Genomic DNA, 12,086 nt, shown 5'->3' with positions numbered 1-12,086 from the left:
TAGTTAGGTATTTATCCAGAATTAGGCCTAGTGATCTAGTGGGGCTGACAACATGTGGAGTATGTTTGAGGGCTGTAAGTTGCTTGAGCCAATCCTGAATGGGGGCAGTATGAATCTGGGGTGCAAGCAAAAGGAATTCAGTCTTGAGTGTATTTAGCATAAGTTGGTTGTGGGATAACTAATAAAAAAAGGGGGAGCTTCTGTTCCTGAGAAAAAGAAATAGTTGTGTCTAAGAGGTATTACTGGACCTAAATCATGAGAAAAGTCAACAGGATTGTCTCATGTTGCCCATACACATCCCCAAAGGGATGTCATTCTTCCTCATCGGGCGTTGCTCCTCGTCGGCCAGGTGCTGCAAAGTCCTACGGGTCCCCAGAAGGGTCACTTTGGCAGAGATCTTTTTTAGAGATGCCGTATGATGCGTGCAAGTGAGGTGGCTGGTGTGGTGGAGTAGTGTAATGTGTTTGTGGGTTAAAACTGATAGGGGTGGTCCCAAACTATCATTTAATAAGTAGACCACCCTGTCAGAAATAAAAACCTATAAAAGGCTAATGCTACCATGAAGGTCTAAAAGGAACCCTAGTAATCAGTGTGTGACGACTATGTGGGGAGGATACCCTTTAGTGGTGTGGTGGAGGCCTCACTTGGTCTCTCACTCATTGATTTGTTGAAATGTTTAACGCCTATACATTGGTCTGAAGGATCTATGGCGCTTTGTCAGGACATCAACATATATAATGAACCCCCACACACAATAATTGTGCCCCTAAAGTGCAACCTACTGTCTATGTTGTTCAGGGTCCAACCTGTAAAAAGAAAACAAGATCAAAAGGAAAGAGAGAGGTTACTGTGTCCCTAAAATAACAGGATTTCAGCCGACACAGATAATGTAGCAGCGGAAGATAGAGGGAACTGTTTAGTAGCAAAATCAGGCAGTTCACATGGAATGTTTTTAAAAATGCTCAAAATGACATAAACAGGCATCTTATAGAGGACACCAATCCCATGCTGTGGCAGCGATGTCCGCAAAGAACGCTGTCACTGTGATGCTTATCCTCGTGGCATGGAAGGGATGTGTCTAAGGCAACAACAACAATTGCCAGATAGAAATTGTAAACTGACCCAATGTGGATATGTCAGGACACATAGTGGCAGATCATGTTTTTTGTGCCAAGTATAAACAGTATGCCTCCCTCTTCGGATATGGAAGATCTAGATTTAGTCGGTTTTGAGTATGTGTGCAAGTTAATGATATAGGATGGCCTACGCATGTGAGCACAAACCACACGCTGTTTAGTAGCTCTGATGGCAAGGGGCCTGGGTATGTACACATGTGGACATACAGAGTGGGGCTTGTGCCCATGCTTCTCATCGAAAAGTGCTTTAAGTGCTTGTTGCCGTTTTCAGCATGTGACTCAGCGATCGATGCATTGAAAAAGTAGTTGCTACATGCCTACAATGTAACCATAGGTGATAAAGTTCGGTGTGTGATCAGGAAATTATCTGGAGTAAAACTCTACACTTACCTAAAAATTGCCCCGCTTGTACCACATCAGGTAACGCGGAAGTGCCGCGTTCGTGCTTGTCCCGCTGTTGAAACAGCACAGATAGTTAAGTTATGCGGGACACCTGGGAAATTAAAGCAGAGTGTCTGCCGGCCGGACAGAAGTTTGGCTTGGGTCCTCACAGTTTTGGTGTGCAAATCTTGCGTCTGAACCTACCCTTTAGTATCCGCGTCCCTGGAATTGGGACTGAGCGGATCCGCAGTGCTTAGTTATTTGTGCGGAGAACATGGGCGGTTACACAGTGAGCAATCGCTCGAGTGTGACGACGCATGTCTGTGGGCCATTTTGGAGAGGTTGTATGGTACAATCATGCTTGTATGGAAGCCATATTGGAATGACTGGACTGTGATTGCTCGGCAACCATGATGTTTGGATATGTGGCATGCAGCGACAGTGTAAGTATTTTTCTGCATAGCTGGCGGCCAAATCTGAGGGTCAGTCAGTAAAAATAGATCTTCAGGGAACCAAGGGGTGCTGGTATGGCCACATGAAAATTGCAAATGTTATAACTACCTTATTCAATTGATATAGACTAAAAAGCACATCCTGGATGAAGTCATACTTGTAATATGGGCATCGGTTCCCTGTGGGTGTATTGGCGGTAGGGTTGGGGAGTTGCAGTATTATATGATCATTCCATTGATTTAGTGTTGGAGTAAATGCTGTCTGTGTTGCGTTCAGGTTGGATATGGGAGCAGCAGACCTGGTAGGTGTGCTAAATGTTAAATTGAGGGTAGTCCCTGTGTCTTGAGAGGAATAGATTTGCACACTATGGTATGTGTCTCCGAGATGTATGTCTAGCTGTATGTGTCATGCCATTGGATGTCGGTGACTAAACCTCAAACCATGGTATGTCATCATTGAGTTCGCCCTTGTTCGTATTGAGATGAAACACCCATTGCTTTCCTTATCTGAAAAGAGTCTTGGCATTCCAGGAAGGGTTGGCTTTCAGGATCATCGATTTGAGATCATCAGTAGAGTGCTTTAGTTCCTTGAAATGATTGCTCATTTTGGTCGTACTACGGCCACTTCTGATAGTGCCCCTGTGTTCCCCTATCCTGATTTTCACTGATCTAGTCGTCATCCCTATATAGTACACAGTACAGGGACAAGGGATCAGGTAAACACAGTTTTCGATGTTGCAGTTAGTGTGCTGCTTTTGTGTCCAGGAAAATGAGCCTTACTGTAGAGTGGTGGCATGTGAGGTGTACTTACATGCGTTACAGCTACCGCATGGGTAGTGTCCGGTAACTGGTGGAAGATTCAAAGGGTGGTCTGTGTGTTGGGCTTATTCATGCGCGGTCTAGTATGTACTAGCTCATCTCTCAAGTTTGACGTAGTGCATTATCAACAATGTGTGTTAAATTCTGATCTCACCATGTTAAAAATCTATCCCAAGCTCAAATGTCACCATCCAGGTGTTTCGCATTCCGGCTCATTCGACACATGTACTGCACAGTAGCACACGCACATGCTCAGTGCTACGGATCTTGGTGCAAGGATTCTGGCATCACGGTGAAGAGTGGAACTTTCCCATGAATGGGCCGGTAGGCTAGCATTCAAACAATGCAGGTAAAATGCCCTGGTCACTACAATCTTTTACAAAACACAGTATGCTGTCGCCACTGCACTACAAGCATTCAATCCATGACTGGGACAGTAATCCTTTCGTCAGCATGAGTGTATGAGTATTTGCTTTGTGCACTCCTCCAGCCATAGGACAAGCCCAGAGCCTTCCATAGTCAAAATGGCCTAGGCCTTCGCACACACTAGATCAGTGTGCGGTGAGTCCAAAATCCAAAACCCATGATCACACATTCTCTCAGTTTAGACATGCAGGTCAGTGGACTGTTAGTAGATCTCAAGCCAGATTGGTGTTGGTCAAAGAGTTGAAACTGTTCAATGTGATACGTATTTCTCCAGTAGTTTGGCTACAGTCATGATACTGGTAATTGGTGGAAAGTTGTTAAAATCTGACAAGTCAGCATTAAGCTTCTTTCATATTTGAAGGACTTTGTCCTTAGTAAACTACTCTGGCTTATGGGTTCATAAGCGGGTAATTGTTATTACCTTTTTCATACTGGTAGTTAGGGTAAGATGATTTTATTATCCCACAGGTGTTACCAAAACTTGTCCCCAACACCTGTATGAGTAACAAAAGTGTGGACTGACTGCCCCTTAACACCGGACTACATATAACAAGGGCCTACGTAACTAGAAAAATCACATGAGCTGTAGATGCTCTCCAAACAGAGGTATCCCCTGCTAAATCTATGATATGCAGCAAAACAAATACACTGCAAAAGCAATGTTTTTATAGTGGTTAGAAGAATAACCTGCTGAGCTCAATATTGCTGCTATCAGTTTGAGATAAATCTCTGGTTAGGATATTCATTCTTATCAATCAACTCTTTTCTGTTTCATAGCACTACTATCAGCTTTCTACTACTTCCTACTGTTCTTTGGGGTGTAGACTCCTGTCACCGGTCTGGCCCTCAAGTGGTTTGCTTCCTTCTTGGAAGGTCGCACATTCGAGGTATGGGAAGGCCCTGAAAAATCATCTTCAATCCCTCTCCAGTGTGGTGTGCCACAGGGCTCTTCATTGAGCCCTACGTTATTCAACGTCTATATGGCATCCCTGGAGAGTGTGGTACTGCCGCTGGGTATCAAAATCATCAGTTATGCTGATGATACTCAGTTGGTGGTAGGCCTTTCCCAGTCGGCTCACCATCCTGACCGACTGCACTCGTGTCTGGAGAAGATCTACACATGGATGTGCAGCTCAGCTTTAAAGCTCAACGGTTCCAAGACGGAGCTGATGCTGCTGGGAAACTCCTCTCCATCTCTGTCTCCCAGCAGCTGGCCCGACTGCCTTGGACCTGTACCCACTCCCAAGCAGGAGATTAAGAGCCTCGGGGTTTGGCTTGAGCAGGACCTGTCGTTTAAAACCCATGCCAAAAAGACTGCTGGCGTGTGCTTTGGCCTGCTCCGCTCGGCTCGGAAGATTCTACCGCTGCTCCCAGCGGTCACTAGGAGACTTCTCATCCAGGGGCTTATCATCTCGCGGCTGGATTTCAGCAACGCGTTGTTCCTGGGTGCTCCAGAATCTACCATGAACAAACTGCAGCAAGTGCAGAATGCTGCCGCCAGGCTTTTGACGGGCATACCCAGATATCAATCTGCTCGCCCTGCGCTCAAGGCACTGCATTGGCTCCCTGTGAGGGACAGGGTGAAGTTTAAATCACTCTGCATCGCCCATAAAGTCCTGCAGGGGGCAGGTCCACCTATTCTGGGGAAGATGGTTCAGCCCTACAAAGCCCTCCGCTCTCTCCGGTCTGATCACCAACATCTTTTGCAGGTTGGGAGGGTGAAGAAAGTAAGAACTGGTGGCAGAAGGTTCTCTATAAATGTAGCCACTCTGTGGAATTCTCTTCCCCTACAACTTCGCTCGGAAACCAGTTTGCTTCGGTTCCGCAAGCTTTTAAAAACTTTTCTGTTTTCTGCCTAAACCCCCGCATTACTCTGTAGTTTCATTCTCTGGTGAGCGCTGGGATGCCTTTTTTTGGTAACCAGGCGCTATATAAAACTCAGAATAATAATAATAATAATAATAATAATAATAATAATTCACACTTCTACAACAGCTCCTTAAAGAGACACATCTTTGGCCTGATTCAGAAGGCGTGTTTTCTTGAGTAAGCCTGTCTTTCCCCTTGAAAACATAGGAGTAGTTTAAACTTAAGCCTTGAGCACAACAAGAGTACTCATAAAAAATATTCAGCAAATCAGGAATGAAATTCAGTACTATTCACAATTAAACCAAGCGTAAGACATAATTACACAGAGAAAATGCTTTGCGAATGATGCCTGGAAATCGAGAAAATTCACACTAGACACGCAGGAATAAGGCACAAAAACTCATAGAGAAAACTTTGAGAATCGGCCCCTCAGTGTCACTCATTTAAATGTGTTATCCGCACTCTATATATATATAGCACAAGACAAAATGAAACAGCGCAAAGAAATACGTTTATAGAAAAATAACAAAAACACGATTTCTTTCCTTCTTTATTCCATTAGCAGCAAAATGCTGAAAACAAGATTTATTGGCCAGTGTACAATGCTTGTAGTGTATGCACCGGCGACTTTGAATACATTTGTGTTGAAAGTGACAATGGCAAAATATAAAAAACCAACATGCAAGAAAGAAGAAAAAACTACATTATAATAATAACCCATTCTTCTTACACTCTACAACAAACAGATAGCCATTACTCAGATTGTACATCGGTAGTACACTGGGGCTACCTGAATGAGCGTACTGAGTTGAAGTGTGTGAGTAAGTAGCATGGAAGTATTGTGCCCTATGGAGTGTAGACTGCGTTCAAACGATACAGATTGTGATAGAATTCCATTGGCAGATGATCCTGTAACTTTGTGCTAATTCCAGGTAGTGTCACACCCCGCGCTACCACATCCAATCTCACTTCATACAAGTTCAAACATGGGATTCATTGTGGGTGGTTCCCTAGTTACTATGCATGGTGGCTCTGGATTGTCCAATGGGAAGCATTTCCATGGATGCTGAACTACACTACCCAGAGCGCAGCATGCTAACATTACACCCACAATAACTATATGAAGGGGCTTGTGAACAATGTCAGATGCCTTTTCAACCATGTAACTTTGTGAGAGAGAATGATCTTGTGCGTTCATGCCTATTGGATACATTGTTTCTACCTACCTTACCTGTCTCATTTTGTTCTCTTCTCTTCTGATTTCTGATTCTAGTCACACCTTGCCATTTCTGATTTCTGACTGCAGATGCTGCTCTTATCAGACCACTAGTACCTTTTAACTTACTACCTGACTTTACCTCTGCCTGACATTCAATCCTCACTTGACTTATAGCCTTTCTTAACTTGACTTTGCTTTGCAACTATGCTATTCCGGAACTCCTTTTTTTGTGTCCAGGACTCCTCTGACTCCTAACTTTGCCATGATCAGTCCACTCTTGATTACTGGCACGTGGGCTTCCTCTTCTACCTGATTCTTGATCTTGGTCAAAGGTTTTCTTGTTGCTGATTCCCTATGCAGACTCTATTCTGCCTTCTACTACTATGTCTGGCTACACCAAGGCCTGTACTTTGTTTTCCATAAATTCTGATCCCTCCTTCCATGTTAATAGTCTGTCCCCAGCTCCTGTGTCATTGTCCAGGTGCTTCTCACTCTGGCTCATTCAGGCAGATATGTACTGCACACTAGCACATGCAGATACTCAGCGCTAGGGATCTTGGTGCAGGGATTCTGGCTTCACTGTAAACAGCAGAACTTTCAGATAAATGCTCCAGCAGGCTAGCATTCACATGATGCAGGCAACGAGGCCCGGTTACTATAATCCTTTACAAAACACAGTATGCTGATGCCACTGCGCTACACACATTCAATCCGTGACAGGGACAGTAGTCCTTCCGTCAGTATGATGGTTCGCTTTGTGCATGCCTACAGGTTTAGGGCAAGTCCAGAGCGCATCATAGTCAAAAGCAGACCTAGGCCTTCGCACACACTAGATCAGTGTGCGGCGAGTACAAAATCCAAAACCCAGGATCACACATTCTTTCAGTTTAGGCATGCTGGGCAGTAGACACGACTGTACATCATGCAGGGGACATTCCAATCTCATCAGTGCGTAATGTGCTTGAAGGTTCTATGCTTACCTAAACTGATGGATGCAGCACTGCTACAGTTAAAAAAGGCATGTCAGTGCTGATCTACAGGACAGCAAACATAAACATGTGTCGTTTGTCTCCAGTGATGACTCAGGGCACAGTGTTTATGATCCCTGAATTGTATTTTCTTTGATGACCAAACAATGCCGCACAAGATCAACGTTTTCGATCAGACCTTGATAGCTATCCATATGCTACCGGCTGTGATCCTCTTGCCTCATAAAAAACTCTCACGGCTTCTGATTTGCCTCCTGATCTTACTGTGCAATACACCCAAAGCACTGCAGCACCGTTCACTTTGCTCTACAACCAGGCTATTCTGTGCATTTACTCTCTTTTTGCACCTCCGCTGCACTTTGGTATTAGAAAATAGGGTGCAGACTCTTGCATGGCACCTTCTGTAATATGGATCGAGATGCCAACAAATTTGCACCAGCATAATCTAAAAGGGGTACCTCATTTGCATGGGCGCACAGCCCTATCCTATTTAAATCAGGGAATCCTTTGCCCATTGTAGACGTAGACGCAGATACAAATAAGTCAACAAGAAACACCCTGACGGTGCACCATACTTGTAGCCCACAATCAGTATAGCTCCCAAGGGCGTCTATTGGAATCAGGGATAGGGAGCCCCAGGAAAGCCCTAAGGAGCCCCATGCAGATGGATGAAGTCACTAAATGCAACCTCCTGCAGGAGTAAATCTGTTCCCCTTTCAGCAGGCCAGATTGCTACCTGCAGAGTGAAAAGCAGACTGTTGGCTGCAAACATCTGGTCCACCTTGCACTAGTGCATTGTTCCCAGTGCAGGGGCGAGTTTGCACTTCCAGTTGGGAACAGAACATTTGGTGTGATATGGCACACTGTTCCACCTTGTGCCTGGCACACATACTCAAGGGTGTGCCACAGTGCAAAGTGGGATAGTGAGCCTTATCTCTAAAAAGGCCCCTGATTGGTATATAGTACAATTCTGACCCTCAGGTTTGTCACAATCAGGCCACTTCTGATTCTTGACTCTCAGTCAAAAATTATAGTGTGGCTCCTGATCAAAACTGCATTTACCCTACTAGTGCTATTCCAGGCTAGTGATGTAACTTGAGTAACATGAAGGCTAAACTTCTCATCCCTGCCAGTTCGCTGTCCTGAGTGTGCAAGATCACAACACCTTTTTACTACTTATGAAAGGATTGTTTGAACTTTGGCTGAGTGTAGGGTGACTTACCGTTAAATATATGTATGAATCCACCTCCACCTGCACATAACAGGTTATAGCCCATGTAACAGCAACAGAATGACTGGAGGCACAATATCATGAGGACAAAGATATCAGGAGTTACAATATTATCGGCAATAATATCATCGGACAAGACTTAGGGAGAGTATTAGGTCTGGGTTAGGTCTACAGTTTGGTTGCGGGTTAAGACTAAGGGCCTGATTTTGATGTTGGTCATAGTTGTATCCAACTGACACCATTTCGATGCAACCACACATGGTGCAGTCGCAAACTCCCATTTCTCTATGGAAGCTTGTGTGGCTGGCGGAAACCATCGGAAAGTGCTGACATGGAACTGCTGTCGGAAAGTGCCATCATAATCTCGACAGTGGTAATGCCATCTGTTTGGGGTTAATGAGGCCCTTCTGACTGGCCTATGGGCTCCTTCAGCCCATCGGAACCGAGTCGGATTGCCCGTCCGGTTTCAACTCCGACCGCTGTCATTGTAATATTGTGGTCGAAGTTTAAACCTACGATGTCAGTCGGAAAGCCTCCGACCAGCGGTCGAAGACTTTCCGACCAACATCGAAATTAGACCCCAAGTTCACGGATAGGATTAGCTCTCAGGATAGGTTTACGGCTAGCCTAAGGGTTAGGGTTGTATATACAAAAAATTATATTATGTCATACTATATAAATGTAGATAATATTATGGTGAAATAAATAGGACATGTTAAAAAATTATATTTTTATTTGCACAGTTTTTACTATAATTTTTTTGCAGAACAATAAGTTGATGTTCGATATTGTGGTACTAAAGCGATCAAAGTGCACTCTTCTAATGGCGAGCGGACAATTTTGGTTTATCTGTACTTACCACTTAGAGGTATATTAGTATCCAGATAGGTACTGTCAGGAAGCAGGACTGGAGATACTGGTTACTGTTTAGAACTTGGCCAGCATAAGGGAGTGATACACCAACCCACTCGTACTGAGTCTTTGCAAGGGAAAGAAAAGCTAGGGTTTCCTGCAGAGTGTCGATACTGTCTGAAGGTTTATTGTGAAAAATGTTTAAACCAAGACTAGGTACTCATTTTAAGTATAAATGTAAAAGGTGTTAAAGCTCTTGTATGTTTACACAAATAAAGAATGTATCACAGACAATTTAACATTTGTTAGTACCTTGTGGTGGTAGACTAGACAAGTCCAAGCCATAGTTCACCTTCCTCAGAAAATGCAGAATTACAAATTTCACACCAAAATACAGAGTTGCTTGAACAGAGATATTGCCAATCTATATTCATTCACTATTTCAGTTAAATGCAGAGCTTTCGTGTTATTAAAAATATCTTTTTGTCTTTAGATATCCACTACAGCCTGCAGATATCACTGGCCAGTGCAAGTTACAAGTACGCGTGGTGTAGCCCAAGGTCTGTTATCTCTCCCATTCTGGCCCCTTTTCCACATTTCTACACCTGCCCCTCATAATTCTGTGTTTGTGGTCAGTAGTGGAGGTGGTGAGAGTTGGAAGAATGCATTGCTCTTGTTGGATTCCGAGGAGAAGGTTTACTATCAGGAAATCCCTGTTTTGTGAGCATCGGTTTGTGGGTGTTCAGCAACTTTAGCAGGTATCCCTAACCTGGGGTGCCCACAACCTATGCCTGTGATGACAAATACTCACACCAGTGAGGAATGATTCTGTGTTCATACTGTGGCCTGTTGGGAGGACCAATCCTGACAAGAAATAGCCCTGCACCCTCCCACTCTTCTGTTATGTAGCAAGTGCATGCATCCAAATGTATGAATGTAACACATTACCGTGTGTGCTCTGTAGAACTTTTGTCTTTCCTCTTTCTCTACATTCACACCAATTTCGAAGCTTGTCCTTCCCCTTTCCCAGGAGTACATATTAAACCCTTATCAGAGCGGCAAACTACCTTTAAAGGTGCATGGATACCAACAATCCTTGGAATTTGCCGGTGTTCTCTACCTTATGTGGGTGCCCTTGCCCGGATCACTCATACACCACCTATGTAACGACTCGTTAGATTACAGCTCTGGTGCAATTTTATGTGGGAGTAAACTTAATTGGAAGTGCAAATTCACATTTTATGACTCAAATAGTTGTATTTGCACTCATAAAAGGTGCTGTTTGCACAAAAAATGTAAGATAAATATCAGATAACCCAAATAATGCAGCTCATAATGAGCAAAATCAATAACCGTTCAAAGTAAAGGTAAGGTGTTGACAGCGTGATAGGTAGTGGTCAGGGCTCGCGCCTATATCTGAAGGTCCAGGAGTAAAAATGATGCTCTTCTGGTGGGCACTACCAATCCTGCTAGAACCTGCGGCTGACACAGAATTGGTGATTTGGTTTGTAAGTGTGTAGATTCCTTACCTGTTTTGCTTTCATGACTTACTTGACATGCTGCTCTCCAGGTGAAGCGAAACATTAATGCAGTCAAATCCATCCTCCATCAGCCTTGTCACCTGGGAGAAACTCGAGTTTCCCATGGATGCGTGTTCACTTGGCGTTGAATTGCTGAAGTCAATTTGCAGCAGGAGAGCAGAGGATTCACATATTGTTTCTTCAGCAGAAGATGTGGTGAAATGGAAATGCTTGAGCACTCGAATGGCATTTTTCCTATTTAGTTCCAATGACCCTTTTGACTTGGATTCTATATAAAAGAAATGGGGGATACGAGAGTTACCCATGAAGTACATAGTACAGCGCTTTGTCAGCGACTCTTTCCATATGGCAAAGAAAATTCAGCTAGAGTATTGTCTTATTCAGATTTTCCTCAAGATAGGAGGATTTGTATTACCATTGAAATCCATGAATGATATAAACATTCTTGAATCTTTTGCCCACACTGTCTAAAGACCCGACTACAAGTGAGGAGTAAATATGTGTGGATTCCAGTTGGCTGCAATTACCTTTTCCGATCAGTATCTAAGCACATATTTACTCATATTGCAAGTTATACCCCATGCAGTGAGGAATAATTGTGTGGAACCAGAATTTCCAGACAGAATTCCACATAGTATTATCTTTTCTATGAGGTTTAACGCACACATTTACCACCTACTCTACTCAACTCAACCCATAATCTGGGCCTTAATGTTCCAAGCTCCTTTCCTTTACAGCTGCTCTCAACATGTGGTAACTGGGTGCAGGGTTTGTTGTAATATAGCAGTAGGATTAAAAGGATGGAGATGATGGTGGAAGGAATAAGAAAATGTTGGCTGGCAAGGGGGAACATTATATGCTTCCTCGTGCGCAAACTAGGAGCTAACTGCAACAACAACAACAAGGTGATGGATGGAATGCTTGATTTAATCTCAGCCACTGGTAATCACTCAGGCTGCATCCCAATCCATCTTTTTTCACCCACCATGCCACCTCAGTTTGGACCTAGCCATATGCAAATAAGTACTGACCCTGCTCCAGTGAGTACAGTCCAGCCCTAACTGCTAAGACAGGTTCTACCTGAACCGGAATACAAGCAACCTAAGACCGGGGCAGGGGCCACATAACAGGTTCTGCCTGATAACTAGCCCTTTCCCAAGATGTTTTACTG

The 12,086-nt window shown here is 43.9% G+C and overlaps 1 protein-coding gene across 1 annotated transcript in view; it reads right to left on the bottom strand.

The window, feature by feature from the left end:
* The window catches only part of TMEM156 (transmembrane protein 156), a 189,686-nt gene that overhangs the window by 119,519 nt on the left and 58,081 nt on the right, over nucleotides 1-12,086 (bottom strand). The window contains exon 3 of the mRNA XM_086963981.1: nucleotides 10,926-11,183. Within this exon, the coding sequence (XP_086820107.1) occupies nucleotides 10,926-11,183 (258 nt within the window). The remainder of the gene's footprint in view (nucleotides 1-10,925; nucleotides 11,184-12,086) is intronic.

The sequence above is a fragment of the Lissotriton vulgaris genome, chromosome 3_2 (genome assembly GCF_964263255.1).
Source record: "Lissotriton vulgaris chromosome 3_2, aLisVul1.2, whole genome shotgun sequence".
NCBI classification, from domain to species: domain Eukaryota; kingdom Metazoa; phylum Chordata; class Amphibia; order Caudata; family Salamandridae; genus Lissotriton; species Lissotriton vulgaris.
The sequence above is the reverse complement of the archived record's forward strand: the minus strand, read 5'-3'. Positions and strand labels throughout refer to the sequence as shown.